This window comes from Rhinichthys klamathensis, unplaced genomic scaffold (assembly GCF_029890125.1).
Source record: "Rhinichthys klamathensis goyatoka isolate OS25496 unplaced genomic scaffold, OSU_Roscu_1.1 h1tg000110l_1, whole genome shotgun sequence".
In the NCBI taxonomy this organism is placed as follows: Eukaryota; Metazoa; Chordata; class Actinopteri; order Cypriniformes; family Leuciscidae; genus Rhinichthys; species Rhinichthys klamathensis.
The window spans coordinates 591,532-610,596 of record NW_026606648.1 but is presented as its reverse complement, the minus strand read 5'-3'; the positions used below and the strand labels follow the sequence as shown (position 1 = coordinate 610,596).

The following is a 19,065-nucleotide window of genomic DNA, read 5'->3' as shown; positions in this document are numbered from 1 at the left end:
CTACATGCGAATTTATAAACATTGAGAAATTAAGTTGAACAGAAATAAACCTGGATGTAATGATAAACAGAAAAATCTTTCATATGAAATTATATCAAAGTATGAACTAACTTGTGTAATAAATATGCTTACACTAGCCTAAATCAATGATCTGTGCAGCCTGTCCCAATCACCCAAATGTTACCAAAAAAGGGGGTTTGGGTAGCCTAGAAATCTAGACGCACCCTAGCGGCAGCGAAAATTATTTCGCAGCCAGTGTGGTCTAGCAACTCTCCATAGGCTTTTGAGCTGTAAAAACCAAAAACTGGTCAGGCCAATCTAACATCTTGATGTAGGTCTGGCATGCCAGGCTAGGGTTTGGGCTCCGTTTACATAAAATGTCATGCATCCTTTCATTATAATATAAACTTGTGTCATGTTCAAATGGACAGGTAACATCTTCAGTAGGCTATTACAGAAATGTATGGTGTGTTGGGGTCATGTTTTTAATTTATGGCAAACCTTACACAAGGTGGAAATTCAAAAACTGTCCCAATCACCCTTAAAGGGATAGTTCACCCAAAAATGAAAATTCTGTCATCATTTAGGCTGCTCAGCCTCAAGTTGTTCCAAACCTGTGAATTTCTTTCTTCTGTTTTGATATTTTGAAGAATGTTGGTAAACAGTTTCTGGTGCCAATTGACTTCCACTGTATTTTTTTTCAAACTATGGAAGTCAATATAGCGACCAGAAACGGTTTGGTTTACAATATTCTTCAAAATATATTATTTATATGTTTAACAGAATAAAGAAATTCATACAGGTTTAGAACAACTTGAGGGTAAATGACAGAATTTTCATTTTTGGCTGAACTAGGCCTATCCCTTGCTTTAATTCACCCTAGGTTTTTCTAGAAAGTTTCTAAAATGTTTTGTGTGGTTACATTATTGAAATTTTATGTGCGGTTTCTAGAATTTTAAAATGCAACGTTTTAAAAAAAAAAAGTTAAAACGTTTCGTGTTTGTTTGTTACCGTTGTTTTACTTCCCAGATAAAAGGTGCGTTCACGCCATGTCGTAATTACCGCAATAGACTATGTGCACGTTAGCATATGCTACTTCCGGCTGCGAAACCGATAGGGGGTGTCTAGTTTCCGGTAGCCTGATGGACGACGTAGAAGTAACGTTAAACATTGTTTACTTTTCACAATGCAGCAGCGCCTGGTTACCGTAATTCCTCAAATAAAAACCGGTATTCAAATAAACGCCGGGCCTCTGATAATGGCCGGGTGCGTGATCAACGCGGACAAATAAAGGCCGGGGGAAAATTAGTGTGGATAATCTCCTAAATGACTTTCATTGAAGAGATGTTACACCTGTCCACTTCATGCGTGTTCTGTGATCTGATCGTGAAAAGACCATGTATAAATGCCATCCGAAGCACATTCGAGACAATTTAAATCCGATCGCTCAAACCACTTCTTCAGGAGGAGATCTGAGACGAGATTCCAGACGAAACTGCACAAGTGTAAATCAAATGCATCTGATTGTTGAAACCACGTATCTAAATTTTACTCCTCCCAAAAACGCTAAAAAATAAGTGTGAGAGCGTGTTATAGGCTATGTAATGTTATAGCAAGATGTGACAACGCTACTGCAACACGCATCACGGCAGCCGAGCATCTATCCATAAAGCCAACGTGCAAACTATTGCAAATTAAAGTGAAAGTAAGTCGCAGACAATTCTCCTCATCATTAAAAGTAAAGAAACGAAATGATCTTACCAGGCTTGTTGCCGCTCTCGCTTATTGCGGTCTTTTGATTTAGAAATGAGCTGATCTATCAAATGCAGCTCATATCTGTTGCTTTCGGTGACGTCCACTCCATTAAATCCGCATATAGCGTGGGAATTGAAGATTTATATCCGTTTTGCGAAAACGCATTTGTGAGCAGATTTAAGTAGAATTGTTTTGATAAATCAGAGAGCTTTCCGATCTGAGAAAACACATGAAGTGGCCAGGTGTAAACATCCCCTAATATGCATTCAAGTTCATCGTAACGTACAGCCAATAGATGGTAGTAGACAATAGATGTAACACACATATAATTTAGTGCTGCTAGTGTAACGGTCTTTTCAACAACTTTAATGAAAACGAAATTGTCTTGAGGAGCATGGAACCCAGACGGAAATTTGATTTAGATTTTTTTTAAATAAAGCGCCTGCCTCTAATAAAAGCCTGTTACCTTCTGCAGTTTAGGTAAATAAAGGCCCCAGCTTTTATTTGAGGAATTATGGTATTACCACCGACTGCCCTTTGAAAAGTGAATCGGTTTTTTTTATGTTTTAGGTCCATTACGAACGATTAAACTAACTTAACGCCGGTCCACTGATGTAAACAAGACGGCAACCGGAAACGAAGTACCCAATTTCCACCCTCAAGCCGGAAGTTAGCATTTTTCTCGTGCACAGAGCGAATTACGTGATTTCAACTTGTAAAAAGAGTTCATGTCGTCTTAGAGCTCGTACCTTTTGTTCAGTTCTTACTTGTTCACCACGTGAACAGCTCCGAATATATATGTCCAGTGATGAAATTCTGACACGGCTCTTCACGTGAATTGGTACTTTTATTTTGAAAATTAAGACAGAAAGCGTGAAGCCAAGGACCAATGCCATTTAGTTCTACTTCAATAAACGATCAGGAGACGTGTGAAAGTCATCATTAAAACATGTTAAAGTGATGCACGGTGTATCCTTTAGATTAACTGCTTATAGACCGGTCATTTATAAGGAATCATGATGTATTCTTTCTTCAGAATCGGAAGGACGACAAACTGTGTGCAGCACATATTAAAACGTGTGCATGCCAGACTACCACAACAGATATCAGTTTTACAGACACAAACGAATCTATGTTCTGGGTTAAACTGGACATTTTACCACACTCGCTCGCTTCATACAGGAGTTCGTTTTTGTAGTAGAAACGATGGACAGAAGGACACTGACAAGGTGTCAGTTTCCAGAAGTCCATACACACCTCCAAGCTCGTCTGCTACACAGAAAGGTGCGTGCGTGCATTACAGAGAATTACCGTATTGACCGTATCTTTTCCGTCAAAATACCATATTAATGGTAAGGAATTGATATTGCCAACCAGTCACTAGAAAAAGTAGGCTAAAGCAAAGATTCTCCGTTTTTAAAGAGATCCCAGCTATAAATCTACTACAGATTATATTTTGGCAGGAAGTGGAAGTATGTAACCTTAATGGTTTGATTTAGTTAGTTATACGCGCATGTCTGATTCTATGTGTCTTTCCTCAACAGTTAAACAAGCCGGCAAAGATTTCACTTATTTGATTGTGGTGCTCGTTGGACTCGGTGTAACAGGTGACATGTTTGATTTGATACCAACCAGGGCTGGATTGTGGAACATCATGGTACCGTTCACACACAAACACACACACTCCTGGCCAAAAATAATGTACCAAGCCAAAAATGGCAAAATATTTTCTCTATTATTGGTCAGGAAATTAGCAAGAATTGTACAAAATCTGCAGATCAAGTAACTTAGCACAGAATAGCCTTCCCTGAATAGCCTTCCCTGTTAACTTGCAGATAGATCTTTACAGGAAAAAGAGTCAGTGTTGTTCCAAATCAATTTGTGAGACCAAATATTCGTTATAGGGGTCAAATCTGGACTCTGACTTGGCCAAAACTTGAGCCTGATGGAATTGCAATTTGTGCAGGAAATAATATCTGATCATTTCTCTTTAGATAACAACTTTTCATTTGTGGGAAGCAAGCCATTCTGCAATATACTCCTGCACACCAAAACATTAAATGACATTTCACAGTAAAGTAGCTCAGCAATACGAGCAGCTAAAAAGGCTCCCGACACAATGACTCCTCTTCCTCAATGCTCTACTGTGGTAGAGATGCATTTATTATTATATTTCTCACCAGATTTTCAAAGACACTGCTCTGGAGCATCATTATGCACCTTCATTCTGTCTTTGATGTTTTACTGAGACAATAATGGCTTTTTAAGTAGTGCATTTGCTTAAATTTTGCAAATGTCCTGACCAATAATTTGTGGTGAAGACAATTAAAAGTGGATTGTTTAGGCAATTTGGGCTTGGCACTTTTTTTTCTTTTTCTGCCCAGGAGTGTGTGTACACTGTACAGTGTATATATATATATATATATCATTTTAAGTTTTGTAAATGTAAGTTTTTAATCTAATATTTATATTTTATTTTAGCTTTAATTATTTTTTTTAATTAACAATAATAACACTGATCCAAAGACGTGTGCCCATCATCCGGCTCACTCAAACATCTAGTTGATGATGCCATTGTTATCAAAGATCAATTAAAGATCCCCTGCTCAGACATTTCCATGCATATTTATATTATAAATATATATGTTCAACAGTATAATAAATGATCTGATTGTCATCCTTATTAGGTGGACTGCTGTACGTCGTCTTTCAAGAGCTGTTTTCCTCTTCTAGTCCAAGCAAAATTTATGGAAAAGCATTTGAGAAGTGCAGAACTCACCCAGAGGTCAGCAAAGGGTGATTAATTTGTTATGAGCTATGAAGATAAACAAACCAACTATGTTAAACATATGAATAAATTGGGTATTTGCTGTATATGAAGGTAATAGGAGCTTTTGGAGAGCCTATCAAGGGCTTTGGAGAGACCAGTCGGCGTGGCAGAAGGCAACAAGTCAGGTACAATTTTTAATATAAATAAATAAATAACTTTTGTTACACCTCACTTATGCTTTCAAGATTTTTCTTAGTCATGTAGAGTACATGAAGGGTGGAATCAAGTACATGCGGCTGAAATTTTACGTTGAGGGATCTGAACCAGGATTACGGGGAACTGTTCATTCAGAATCCAAGGAGGTACAATACATCTCAATGAAAACAACAAACAATTGTTTTAGTTTCGTGCAAAAATAGTGTTGACAAATATATAACAAACTGCTTTTTCTGTCTGACAGAATCCTGCCACTGGAAAGTATGAATTCCGGTATATTTTTGTAGAGATTGACACGTATCCCAGGAGGACAGTCATCATTGAAGACAACAGATTCAATGAGTTTTAAGTGTTAAACGCATATTAGGAATTTCAATGGTAGACATGCATTTAAAAGCTCTGAATGGAAACTGAAGAACCTGAATTTATGTCGCTACTCGGATTAATCAAGCTTGGATTTGTCATGCTTGAATTTTGTTGTGTTGATCATCACAAGATAATTTAGACTAGTGGAAGTGGAAGATCTAGATATTTGGAGAGGGCTTGTACTGAAACATCTTGTATTTTGTACAAGGATATGCATGATTGTTTTATATAATATGTGGTTTGAAATAAAGATAAACGATTTACATAAAAAAGCAGTTTTTAATTATGTAACTTGAATACAGGTTAATAAAGCAATTTGATACCTTTATTGCAAATGGTCTGTAATTCTTCCTTTGCCTGAAGCATTTAAAATATAAATGAATCTGTCCTGTTTCTCTATTCAGATTTCTTTTTTAATTTTGTGAAATTTATTAAGGTTCTTCATTGTCATTGTTTTATAGAACAGAGGAATAAATACCAACAAATATATGTAACTAACAAATATATAACTAATGATCCCTTAATTTTGCATATGCAGGTATGTTAGTCAAATGTGTTTGTTTTTTATGTCCAATTTTTTTACATGCAGTATTATGCCCAGTTTTTATATTGCAGTAGATATCTGATGGACCACAGAGAAAATGCCTTATTGATCTGAGATTAAGTAAATCTTATAAATCTTGCATTCATGAACGTCATTCAGTAACTTATTGTTCCCGGTAGATGGCGCTTTAGTACTATCTTTTTAACCGTTCATTTCTTCCGGTACAAAACAGCTGTAGAAAAATATTTAATATTATAGATAAATAATATAATATATATTATAATATATTTATATTATATTATTATTATTATAAATTTTCATTTACATTTAAATGATTAAATTACAATAATAAAAACGTAAAATAAACTATAAGGGACTTTTAATTTGACGTTCTGCTGCCATGAATCCACGGAAGTACGGACGCCTTGCGAGACAACACAAGAACTACAAAACCCCCTTCGTTTGCTCATGGAAAAAACACAGCGCTCAACATTTCTCGGAAGCCCTTGAGTGTCTGAAGTATTAGCATTTACCAATACACACACACACAGAGAGGAGCCGCCACACTCGGCCTACAGGCTGCTAGTGAGCCCGAGCTGTTTGAAAAAAATACACCTAGTAGGTGACCGTGTTTGTGTTTTATAAAGGTAAATTTATTTAACTACATTAGCCCGTTAGCAAAGAGACTTCCTCTTGTGTCTATGAGGAGTAGATGCTTCGCTAGCTGTCTAAACTGGATTATAACGCGAATTATAACGCGTTTACAAGGTGAGCTTATTTTCTTGATGAAAAGTTGTATTAAAGTCATATAACTAAAATGGGCTGTAATAAATCCCAATGAATGCACGTTAGTGGTGCGCGTGCTCTGTTATGTTTGTTTGTGTATGTAACTTAACTGTTATATGGGCGAACTAAGCTTGTGAGTTTATTTTCAGTTTTCTGTTTATGTAGTAATAACCCACCCTTGTGTGTTACACAATATATAGAAAGTAAAGTCTCTTGTAAATTGTTTCTAGAGTGACTCTAAGAATCTGAGCTGCTTTAAACATGAGATGAGGAATGTCGAAATGACATTTTCCTATGCAGACTCTGCCAATAACTCTTATTGGTTCTTATTTCAGTTTGACAGCTTGGAAGCTGATTATGGTAATTGATACCAACTGGTGAAAAGCATGGAGCTGTACTGGTACATGTAAGTTTTAGGAAGACTGTTGATGTAATTACAGTTGTATTGTCTGTTTTTTGTTTCACATCATCTTTGATTTGATTTTATATCTTTTTTCTGGTTTATTTACGTGTTGTAATAATTACAGTTATTAAAGTCTATTATTGAGACTTTTTTAACTTGTTCTTTATCTTGTTTTAGAGTCGTCATAATATTTATTATGATTAAGATCTTCTTCTACATCTGCTGGTATCGCTCAAGGCAAAGACAACTCGCTGCGTACCTCAGCAATCCCCGAAACGCTCAGATCGTCATTGTGGGAGGACGTGCGTACCTGCACCAGGTCTGTGAGAGACAAAATGTGAGTAAAACTAAACCTTCAAACTTCAGTTCAATCAGATCCTTTTTTTTTTTAAAGGTGTGGCCAAGTTGGCTGTGCGTCAGCCGCTGCTGATATAATCACGTTTTGGAAGTATGACAAAGTTTAGCTTCCTGTGTAGTACTGTGTGGGTCTCCTGGATTCAGTGTACATTCAGCAAAACAATAAGACAGACTCAAACGCAATATGTTATGGTAACTTCTGTTGACCTTAAGTGGCATTTCACAGGAGATTTGACCAGGTAAATGACAGAGAGACTGATAAGCAGACACATCTTTTCCCCTTTGATTAAGCACTTGTAGGGGGAAGAGGAATGTTGCGATTAAGCACTAAAAATGTATTTAAATCCATCACTGTTCAGTCAGTCTACACTCATACGGTAGTAGATTACACCAATATCAATATTAGTTTGTCTTATTTTCTTTTATTTTACTTTTTCATTTGAAACCGTTAATCTGTCATCAAATAAAGGCAAGTATTCATGTCAGGACTGATAATCTTCCTGTTGAATGTTAAAGTGTCAGACATATAGCTGTTTACACCTGGTATTAACATGCATATCAAATGCTTCACCTGCAACCCCTTTTGATCAGAATTGAAGGGAATTGATTTAAAAATAAAGCTCCATTACTATATTTAAATATTAGAGCAGCATGATTAATCGTGGAACGATCTCGATTCAAACACTCGATCTAATTTTTAAATGAGAGTGATTTGCCTGTCTGTTAAAACTTTCACAAGTTCAATCACAGCGAACATTCAAATGTGCATTGCCATTGACCCAGGGAGTGCAGTTGTCATGTAGGCTATAGGTGTGAATGTGAAACAGCTTCTTTTCAAACACACAGTATCATTATTTCTGTTTTACAATCATTCAAATTATCACAGAAGTGCTGGAATAAAAGTTTATAGTTTTGATATAAACACTGATGTAGGGCTGCCATGATCCCTCGGTTAAATTAGAGTACTCGATGTTAAAATATCCTCGATTGCAATTTACCCATGCCAAGTAACCGGCAAAATACTGGAAGTGCCGCATTCCACGGACGAGAATCCATGAACCGCATTATTAGACCATTTTCGAAGGCATCATGATGTATTAAAACCATATAAAAACCAACCATACTATAGCATAGTGCTATTGTGAATTCACAAAGGCTGCGATTCAGTTGAATAAATGTGGTTAGGTTATCTGTAGGTTATGTGTGTCTCAGAGTGGCTCCGTTCACTGTAAATTCAAAATAGAGTAAATCACCCTTTGAAAGTAACTTGACACTTCAAATAAAGATTGTATCAGTTACATCATTACACCAGTAGGTGGCAACAAATGTGTAAAAAAAAAAAAAAAAGATTTGCCATTGAATCATTCATTCAAGAGATGCGTTCAAAAACACTGATTTATCCAGCAATGAGACCATTGAAGTCTATGAGCGAGTCATTGAGTCATTCACTCAAACTAACTTTTAAAAAGTATATAATTAATTCATATTTAATTTAATATTTTTAAGTAGACTGCAGCAATTAACATTTTGTCAGAACCTCTAGGAAATTACATGTTATTTTGTTTAGTTGTCTATTCGGAATCGTGGGAGAATCGCAATCTCTATTTTAAACTAAAAAAATGTGATTCTCATTTTATGTAGAATCATGCAGCTCTAATATATATATAATTTAAAAAAAAAAAAAAAAAAATTGATCAAGTTATCAAAAACACCAAATCAGCATATTAGAATGAATTAGGGATGGACCGAAATGAAATTTCAGGGCCGAAACCTAAAATTCTGGATGCACTTGGCCGAAAACCGAAACCAAAAATGTTTTTTAAAAATAATTATTAATTTCTTATTTTAAATTAGTTTTTTGTATAATTGTATTATTAGAATTTTTTATTAAATTCAGTAATTTTACTGAATCTGAATTTAACCCCTTCATACTTGAATTTTTTCCACGGAGCAAAAAAGTTTTTACTTGCTTGATAATTGTTGTTCTTCAATGTAGAAATGAATCTAAAAAAAATTGCCAACTCATTTTTTAATTAGATTTTTAATTATATTTTTTTTTTTTTTTTTACTTGCATATATACATATACCATATATATATATATGACAGTATATTTGATGTTTATATATATATATATATATATTTATACATATACGTGTTTCCAAATTGTCCATGTTGCCACAACAAGCAGCAAAGTTTAAACACCCCTGTTATAGTGGAGATTGACAGATGAATAGGTGGCCCTTCACTGTTGTCCGGGATACATCAGGACAGATTAGCTTTTACACTATGAATGTTAAGTTGTCATACATTTTTTTTAATGTTGGTTGAGTAATTTAAACCCTTTTGACACATGTATTTGTACACTTGTAATCGGATCACCCAAAACAAATCCTAAAAGGCATGTTAGTCTATAGGGGAATCTTTAATATATATGAACACAGGAAATTTGAATCTGCTCAAAGGTTTCAGTTTGCTTGGTTTTCAGACTGAATTGGAGTGCGGATTCTAATGTGGTGCACATTTTCAGTGTGACATGTTATGTCTGTCATTTATCTACAGGAAAGGATTTGGTGAACTTCCACTTTTACTGTTTCACAACACTATTGTTGACCTTGGTGCTCTGCATTTTTTTGACTCATGATGTAAAACGTTTCACTCACTAAACTCAAAGCTGCAACAAGGATCTGTTAAACCAAACCGAGGGCAGGAGTGTCAGGTCTCGTGTCTGTGTTATTCGCACAGGCCACTAAATGTGTGAGCTCTTCTGTTCAGAAGAATAGTTTCCCTTGTTGGCGCACAGCACTTGTCAAAACTAGCCAGTGCCTGTGAAAAAGCCAGAAGAAGCAGTCTTGATGGAACAAGAACAGGACCCAGAGCTAAGAGCCGTGACAGTGCTGACAAAACTTTTTAGGAATGTTATTGTTTTTTTTGGCAGTTTGACTAAAGCTGATTCACTCGTACAGTTAAGTTATGGTATCTGTGACTGTATTATAAATGAGATTTCTTTAATAGAGTCTGATGTGTAGAATGTGTTCTCTGTAGCTCTAAACTGTATTGAAGCTGTAACGCTGCATTTTAAATTTCAGAAAAAGCCCTTTGTTTCTAAAAGAAAGCGTCTTGTGTTCAGAAAATCATCTGGAAGCAATTTGTAGCATAAGTATTGAAGACCGTTTCAAGAGCTTTGCCATTCAAATAAGGTTTCTATTTTAATATTTGACTGGATATTTTGGATACAATTGCAAGCTGAATTAGTATAGGATATATGTCTATAAAAAAGGTTCTAGATTATCTTAGAATTTGAAAGTTGTTTTCTCTTTCTTCTAACAGAAGTTGTTTTCTCTGTCTTCAAATGTGGAGAGAACAATATATAGGTCTATTTTTAGAAACCCAAGCTGCCTGAAGCTCTCCACACAGGAAATGCCCTTAATTTGACAACAAACAGTTCAGATAGATTATCAACTTTTAGCCTGCTTACACATTCACATGTAGTTGTTTTTGTTCTTCTTACAGTATTTTTAAAATGCAGTTTGCCCTTATGAGGTCATTTGTTACGCCATGTATCACATAATGGTTAAATGGTAACTTGTTTAATACCAAACAAACCGCTTCGATGAGCAATAGTGTAATCAAGAAGGGAAATACCAGACCATTAAGATCCAACCTAAAAGATGACCTTTTCTTTAAGCAAATGTTTTAGGTGAACTATGGAGCTGCATATGACATAAAAAATAGAGAAGTGTCTCATATCCTTTACTGGAACTGGGAAATCATTGTGTTTATCAGCCAAACTGAGACCACAAGGTCTTGTAGGTTATAAGCACATACATGGGCCTGGGCAAGGGATTGCAGAATTCCACCATTTAACAGCAAACATCGGCTGGATTGTGTTTCACTGCCATATGTATTTAAAGTCGTCTTTAAGATGCTTCTTGTGGGTAATATGTCTGATTCCCGTCTGATTGTGGGTGTTTAACTCGCACTGCTGCTCTGCTCTACAGACATCAATCTGGCCCAGCTGGTACGGAGTTCAGGACGACGGCTCGGTCGGCGAACCCTCCGCCTCTCTTCCACCTTCATCTTCACTGTCTCAACTGGACATGCCTCCTCCATATGAGGCAGTGTCTGGAGGTAAGACTGACTCACTGTACACATACACCCCAGTCTGTACTGGGACAGAAATCATTAAGAGATTAAGAAAAGTTTTTACTGGACCACTTTAAAGACCACTGATACCTAACAAGTAGTATTTCTTTTGTTGTTGTTTAGTGTTTTGTTTTTCCCCTTTACATGCCACAGTTTTAGGGACTGACATCACAATTCCAAAAACTGTATCAAATGTGTTTTTTTTTTTTTGTTAAATTTATGTAATTATCAATTCGTATCTACCGCTTACAGCGTGTGTCAGAAATGAAACACCCATTACCAAATCTGAATTTCAGCTCCAGAGTCTTCCTCAGCACTGGTATAGACAGTAATACGAACAGTGACGTTGGCGTAGTTATCATATCAATTCCAGCGCAAATCCTCATCCTTTTGAAGTGCATGCAAAGTGGATTCTCAGTGCCTTCTCAACATGTCGACAACACAAACCAAACACTTCCAGTCTCAGCTTCAACTACAGTGTTTGAGGGCTGGTCAAAGTAGACGTTGATACTGGAATTGTTGACGACTTGTTTCGGCAGTTCAGAATAATTTTTTTCTCTTGTTGTGCACTTTGCTGACATTTTACATTCACAAAAGCTATATTATACACTAGGGGTGTCGCAATATACCGGTATTGACGATAATCGTGATATTCAAAGCTTGAAATATCGACATCGTGTTAATTTAGAGTGTGGCAATATACCGGTATTGGCGATAACCACGATGTTTAAAATGAACAGGACTTTTATGATAACATGACACGTATACTCCAGCGCCAGTTGAGGTGGCAGTATTGCACCCGCTGACATCTATCAAATGAGAAGAAGACGCAGCGCGCGCCCGCGCAGCCACTCTGGTATGGGGGCTTCAAAGAAAACAGCACTTTAAAGGGAGTCGCACACCGGACGAGAAGCGCAGAGAATTCTTTAAAATTCGAACACATTATGTTCTAGGAGTTTACACACACCACCGGCACCATTCGGCGTCTGTCCGCGACGCCCAGCTCGGATTTTCAGGTGAGATTCTCAAATCATTCAGTTAACGGATGCGCTCTGACTGAGGTAAAGTGTTCAGACTGCAGACTTAGCAACGTAATTAATTGTACAGTACAATCATAACATAGTACAGACATGATCTTAATTTCATAATGTCCTCAAACATAACAATATTGCTGGCCATGAACTGAGAAAGTGCACGTCAGGTGTGCTACACGCGACGCGGCGCGGAGCCGCGCTTCTCGTCCGGTGTGCGACCCCCTTAAGCCCAATCTGCAGAATGTGTAGCCACCAACCTTTTTACCCAAGTCCGTGTCCATCACCCTGAGGATTACTCTATTTTACAGAGAGTAAATTGCGATTATTTTACTAGTCATGGAATGGGAAATGTGACATTAACCTGTTAACAGCGGGTTTCTGTTTTCATATGTTTAAATAAAGGGTGATTATTAAGTACCCCGTTTTCTTTACTCGTCTTATTTTTGTATTTGCACTTGATTTGTTTTGTTCAAATCTACATGACACCGGCGCAACAATAGGTTTAAGAGCTTTTCAGTTCTTCAGGGAACATTCAGACAGTGTTTCGCTCCAGTTTGAAACCAGATATACTTCACATGCTTGTCTTACTTCACAAAAATGTGCATTCAAATATAAGAACGCAAGAAGTAAAAATGCAAAAAAAGAAAAATTAAATAAACAAAGTAAAAATTTATTTGACTGATTTAAAAATTTTTCCCCCAAGGTTTCTATAGATATCGCGATATATCGATATCGTGAATTATTTTGGCCACAATAACCGTGGTGTGAAAAATCCAGTGGTGGAATGTAACGAAGTACAAATACTTCGTTACTTTACTTAAGTACATTTTTCACGTATCAGTACTTTACTTAAGTAGAATCAATAGTGCATACTTTTTACTTTTACTTCGTTACATTTTGCAGCAATTATTATACTTTCTACTCCACTACATTTCTACAACGTTCCGTTACATTTTCGTTAAATTTTCTGATCAGTTTTCCCCTGTCAAAACGTCACCCTGACCGTCCGTTCGTCGCACGTTTCTGTCTCACCAGTGAAGTTTGGTTGCCATAGATATATCAACCCGGTATAGCACGCAGTGTGTTTATCGTGCAATTTATACGCGAAAATTTGTTTTTACATGCATAGGACACGCATTGGTTTAGTAGTGATGTGGGGTGCGTGTGTATTATACGTTTGGTTAGAATTAGTATGGCAAGCCAAGAGGTTCAGAATTACGCCATAAATGAATCGCGTTTACAGCCAAACGCCGTCATATACGTCGTTTTAACATAATATGTGTGTTTATATATATATATATATATATATATATATATATATATATATATATATATATACCGTATATAGTAAGGGTATATAGTAAGCTTGATGTGTATATTGCCTAATTGCAAGCTTGTTCAGAAATGGTGACAAAAACTTAAAATATAACTGCTTTTCCATCATATTGAACATCATTATATGAGTATTAGGTTGAATGAGTTAGAATTAACTGTTTTATTAATCATTAGAATATAGACATTAAGAGAATAAATTGTTATGCAAGTACTTTTACTTTTAATACTTAAAGTACATTTAAAATCAGGTACTTTTTACTTAAGTAGGGTTGTCATTGTGGTACTTCTACTTTTACTAAAGTAAATATGTCTCTGGTTATTTGTACTTTTACTTAAGTACTGAGATTCAGTACTTCCTCCACCACTGGAAAAATCTAACATCGTGACAGCCCTATACACTGCATGAAAGGTAATATTCGAAAAAGCGTAATAAGGGAACTTAAATGAAACCATTCATTAAACCATTTAAATCTGTTATACAGTCATGGATTTTTTTTGGTCAATGGAGTGTTACAAAAAAGTTAACCATAAACAGTGTCATAGGGACTTGTCTGCTAATAATTTTCTAGTATGTCTGGCTCTCGGTGTATACGCCAAATCCCGAAATTGTTGCAGCGTTCATTTAGACCAGTGTTTCTCAACCTCTCCTGCAGGGACCCCCTGACAGGCCATGTTTCTGTTTTAACCCTGAAATGGCACACCTGATTCAAGTCATTAAAGGCTTAATGAGTAGTTGACTAATTGATTAATTGAACTATTCCTACTCTAATTACTCATTAAGCCTTTAATTACTTGAATCAGGTGTGCCATTTCAGAGTTAAAACAAAAACATGGCCTGTCAGGGGGTCCCTGCAGGAGAGGTTGAGAAACACTGATTTAGACTGTGCTGCACTTAAAATCATCTCTGAAAGTGATTTTCCAAGCGATCACTCACAGCGCAGCTGGAATGTGAATGATTAAATGTTTGTTGAACTATGAGCTCTTGCACTGACGTTCTCTTGTGTGTCACTGTCACAGTTTAAGTTCATCCCTAAAAACATCTCTGCATGAGAAGCTTAATACAGTAATGGTCGATATGTTTACAAGAAAATCCGCAAGAATACATATATGGTATGGTGAGCACTGTCAAGCCTCAAGCGTTAGACAAACACTAAATACTTGACATGTCTTTTCACCCTAATATGAGAAACAGCATTTCAGACACATTACATCTCATCAGGGAAAGTCTCGTGCGTTCACCCACTCTGCTTTATGCTTTGTAAATGGTTAACAGGGACAATTTTATGACAAGAGGGAGCAACAGTTGGATAGTGGGCCTGCAGACATCAGCCATCCCAAATTAGACCAATGCTTCTTAATTGGCAGGTTTTGTAACTGACACGCTGTCGTTGAGAAGGACATTTATGAACACCAGCTGCCAGATATTGACATTAAGACATGGAAAAGGTTTAAATGAATTTGGCAATCAAAGCTTTGTGCGTAGGGTTTACTTTTCTGTGCTGAGACCGATTGTTCATTCAGCAGCAGAGAAGGAAATCTCACAGCTCCAGTCATCTGTATCATTCCATGTCCATCATTTCCATTTGTGCTCTCATTATCTAACAATGTCTAATGAGTTTATAAACTTTGGATTTCAGTAAGTAGATCTGTAGGTGTCTAGAAGACCCCCAAGAACAAAACATGAGGTCGAAGATGCAACACATGCATATACCGCGTTTCCTTGACCCAGAAGAGTGAAAAATTATATCTTCAGGGCAGGATGTGGTTTTTGTCAAACTTCAATGACACATCATTCAGCGTTTCCACCGTTTCTTGATATTTGAGTGAAGTGGTGATGGAAACCCCCCCTTTTTTCCAAGTGCTGTGTGTGTAGTTTGTGCCACCTGTTCCATGGAAATATTTGGCAATATTTGCTTTTGTTTGCTATTAAAAGACCAAATAGATTGATGGTTTGCAGTGGACTGCAGCATGAAACAGGAAATAGTTTTTGTTTTTTTAGAATGACCTTGCTATTTTGCATGCATATTACATTGACGAGTCATTGGAAGGTTTAGTTGTGCAGAAAGTTGCTGAGAGTCACTAGTGTTATTCTAGTTTTATTACTGTTATTATCTTTTTTTATAATGTATTTGTATTTTTAGTGACTTTTACTTTGTCTTTTAAAAGCCCCCCCACCCCCCCCCCCACACACACACACACACACACGCCCACCCTCCTATTTCTTTTCTATTACTATTACGCTGGTTATCAGTACATTTTAAGGTAATATGCAGATGTTGGTACTTCAAGTACATTATTATATTAACATTACATCACTTAATGAAAATTTCCAGTTTATAAATCGTAAAATATACATGCCCCGATTTCGTAATACCAGAATCATTCTCATAATATTTTTTACAGTGAATATCTGTCAACCACAGCTGCCTTTTTTTTTTCTGTAAATATAACATATATAACATATATAATATATTTTATTTATTTTTGTGTTATCATTGTTGTTTTTTCTTTGTTTTCTTTTCCATTTTAAACCTTTTGCATGATCATTGTGCTCTCTCGTCTTTGTTTTGTGCAGCAAATGACCTGAAGCCTCCACCGTACAGCGAGTACGCTCAAAACGACGATACTGATGCATCCCTGAGCATCGCCATCCCGGACGCCAACGATTCCAGTGCAATTAGCGATGCCCCACCCCCTTACACGCCCAGCATCACCTCTGCAGCCAATCAGCAAGTAGACAGCCACACAACCTGAGGGAATGTCAAGTTAGACTTCTCTCAATGTAGAAATGCAACAAGGGCTTAGCAACCGCTTTAGCCCCTCTAGGTCTCGTTTTTCCATCTGGACTTATTTTCTTTTTAAGCAAACTATACAAAGATTTCACATTGGCGGTGGATCTTGCTCGTTCTCTTATGACATGAGAGAATTTGTATCGGGCACACAATAGGCGGTATAAAAATGAGACTGGCCTGATGCCATCTTCTGGCAGAGTCGAGCACTGCTCTGCCCACGCTGGTGTACCGGTGCTTTCAGTTCACCCATGCCTTATGTTCATTTCCTCCAGCAAAATCACAGCGCACAGCCACACGGCAAACACGGTTATTTCAATATTTTTTAAATGATTACTTTCAGTGGCATTTATTTGCAGCAGTGCTGAAGACTAACGCCATGATCACGTGTGGCTGCGTGCTTGAGGAACTGTAAATAGGTTAGTGGGTTGATTGATGCCAACCACATTCTGCTTAGACAATGTCGTTGACACATTTCTTTCTTTCTTTCTTTTTAAAGTCCCAAAGGGATAGGTTAAAGGTGTAGTTCACGCAAAAATGATTATTCTGTCATTTGCTCACCATCATGTCATTCCAAAGCTGTATGACTCTACGTCAATGGTAACCGAAACTATTAACATTCTTCAAAATGTCTTCTTTTATGTTCCACAGAAGAAAGTCATACAGCGTACGGTGAAATGATGACAGAATAAAATGTTTTGACTGGACTATCTCTTTAAAGTATAGAGGTCTAGCCTCAGGTTATTTATAACCTCAGTTTATGTGATGACAATTAAAAAAAAAAAACATTTGCCCTCTGAAGCACTTTTAATGTTTTGTAATTGCCTTAATTCCGTCTGTTAGTAATTGTACAATATTCCTGAATCAACCAGAGCCGGTGTGGAAAATTTGGCTAATGGTTATGACTCGTGTAAATGTGCGAAGTCCTACTCTGTGTTGTATCGCTTATCAGGTTAAATGTAACACACTGATGCATTTGAGATCACGGTGCCCTTATTAACGATTTCTGCTAACTGAAATAGACCTTCCGTGTGAGTGTGTGTGTGTAAGGCATATGTTAACTGTGTGATGAATTTAAGCAGAACTTCCTTTTGAAAATGTTTATGTGCTTTGGTGAGCGCATGAAGTCATCTCTGTGCAATTGTCAATATATCAGGTTCACATAATGGGATCAATATTTTTTTTTTTGTATTTAAAAAAAAAAGTCCACATGAAAGGATGTGATTTTAGAATATGTGTGTATAGTTCTGTCCCCCTTCTCCAATGAGCGCCCAGGCATTCACTATGTAATTTCATTTAATCATAATTTGATTTAAACTGTTAATCCTGCAACATGTATTATCTCATTTAAACTGAAGTACTGTATATGCTATTTTTGTATTTATGGAAAACCCCTTTGAATCTCTTTCAAAAAATAAAGATCGCTGGAATGTCATGTTTGAAAACGGCTCATTTCTTAGAAACAAACTCAATGGACAAGTTTCATACTTTTTGATCAGTGACGGTGATATGTGGCATTAATCTCACAGCTTCAGAAATACTGTACAAACTTACTTTGGCCACTACATTCTGACACCACAAGGGGGCAGTAGTACACTATTCTTCAGTCTCATCACAGAAGTTCTCTGCATCTTTATGATAACTTGCCATTTTTATTTTTAACAGCTGGCTCTCTATTCCATATTTCCATATCCGTAACCCTGCAGAGCCAGTGCCCTCTGTTCCTTGCTTCCTACTCTTTTGTGTGGGACGATCGAATCTCAGTCAAATCAGTGAGGTGGGCGGCTCCTGGCATTTTGCAACTTTAACTTATAACTGAAGAATGCAGCTTTGCTTTGCATAATGTTTTGAACTATTTGTACTACAGAAGATCTTTCACCACATCACATGGAATCAAACACTTAAAGAGGATGTTGGAAATGCAATGTATGTAAAAAATAAAATAAAAAAAGGAAATGCAATGTATGTTTACCTTTTTGACATTTTAGCTGTAGATTTGGCCAGTCCAGACAATTATTTATGTGACCTTTATTTCAAATGGGTTGAATCAGATCCCTTAAATGAAGTAGCTTACTTGTAATGATGTATTTTTTAAAATACTCGTAATCAAACTGTTACTTTTTTATTGATTACATGTTATTCTTACAATGGCCGTAAATTAGTTAATTTATTATCCCTAGCCTGCTATTAATTTATCTTTATCTATAAAATTCTGTATCTATTACTTTAACTAATACTTTGTCTTTGGAAGGCTATTGTCTTTCAAACACATTAAAATGTGCAAATTCAAATCATTTTATATTTACATGCATGCAGGTATTCTCCAACTTTTTGTTGGCTGAACCTCTTTGACCTATAATCTATTTAACTTGAAGTACCCCCTGAGATATTAAGTTAAGTTAGGTCAATAATAAAATGAAGTCAATAATAATAAATAATAAAATTAAGTTTATATTTTTCTGATGTCGGTCACATGCAGGTAAATAAATAAAATATTTCAAAGTTTCATTGTTTTTATTTTAAAAGGTATATTTTTTATTATTTGAATGTTCTTTGAGGTTCACAT

The 19,065-nt window shown here is 36.4% G+C and overlaps 3 protein-coding genes across 3 annotated transcripts in view; 2 read left to right on the top strand and 1 right to left on the bottom strand.

The window, feature by feature from the left end:
• cbln2b (cerebellin 2b precursor) overlaps positions 1 to 19,065 on the bottom strand; it is a 449,384-nt gene that overhangs the window by 327,207 nt on the left and 103,112 nt on the right. The window lies entirely within an intron of this gene.
• On the top strand, positions 2,637 to 5,435 carry timm21 (translocase of inner mitochondrial membrane 21). The gene is made up of 6 exons (XM_056254089.1): positions 2,637 to 3,039; positions 3,300 to 3,362; positions 4,443 to 4,540; positions 4,637 to 4,710; positions 4,782 to 4,887; positions 4,986 to 5,435. Exons 1-6 carry the CDS (start codon positions 2,772 to 2,774, stop codon positions 5,088 to 5,090), a joined length of 714 nt encoding a protein of 237 aa, XP_056110064.1. The 5' UTR covers positions 2,637 to 2,771; the 3' UTR covers positions 5,091 to 5,435.
• On the top strand, positions 6,101 to 17,934 carry si:dkey-118j18.2 (uncharacterized). The gene is made up of 5 exons (XM_056254091.1): positions 6,101 to 6,419; positions 6,773 to 6,843; positions 7,018 to 7,177; positions 11,197 to 11,326; positions 16,286 to 17,934. Exons 2-5 carry the CDS (start codon positions 6,824 to 6,826, stop codon positions 16,462 to 16,464), a joined length of 489 nt encoding a protein of 162 aa, XP_056110066.1. The 5' UTR covers positions 6,101 to 6,419; positions 6,773 to 6,823; the 3' UTR covers positions 16,465 to 17,934.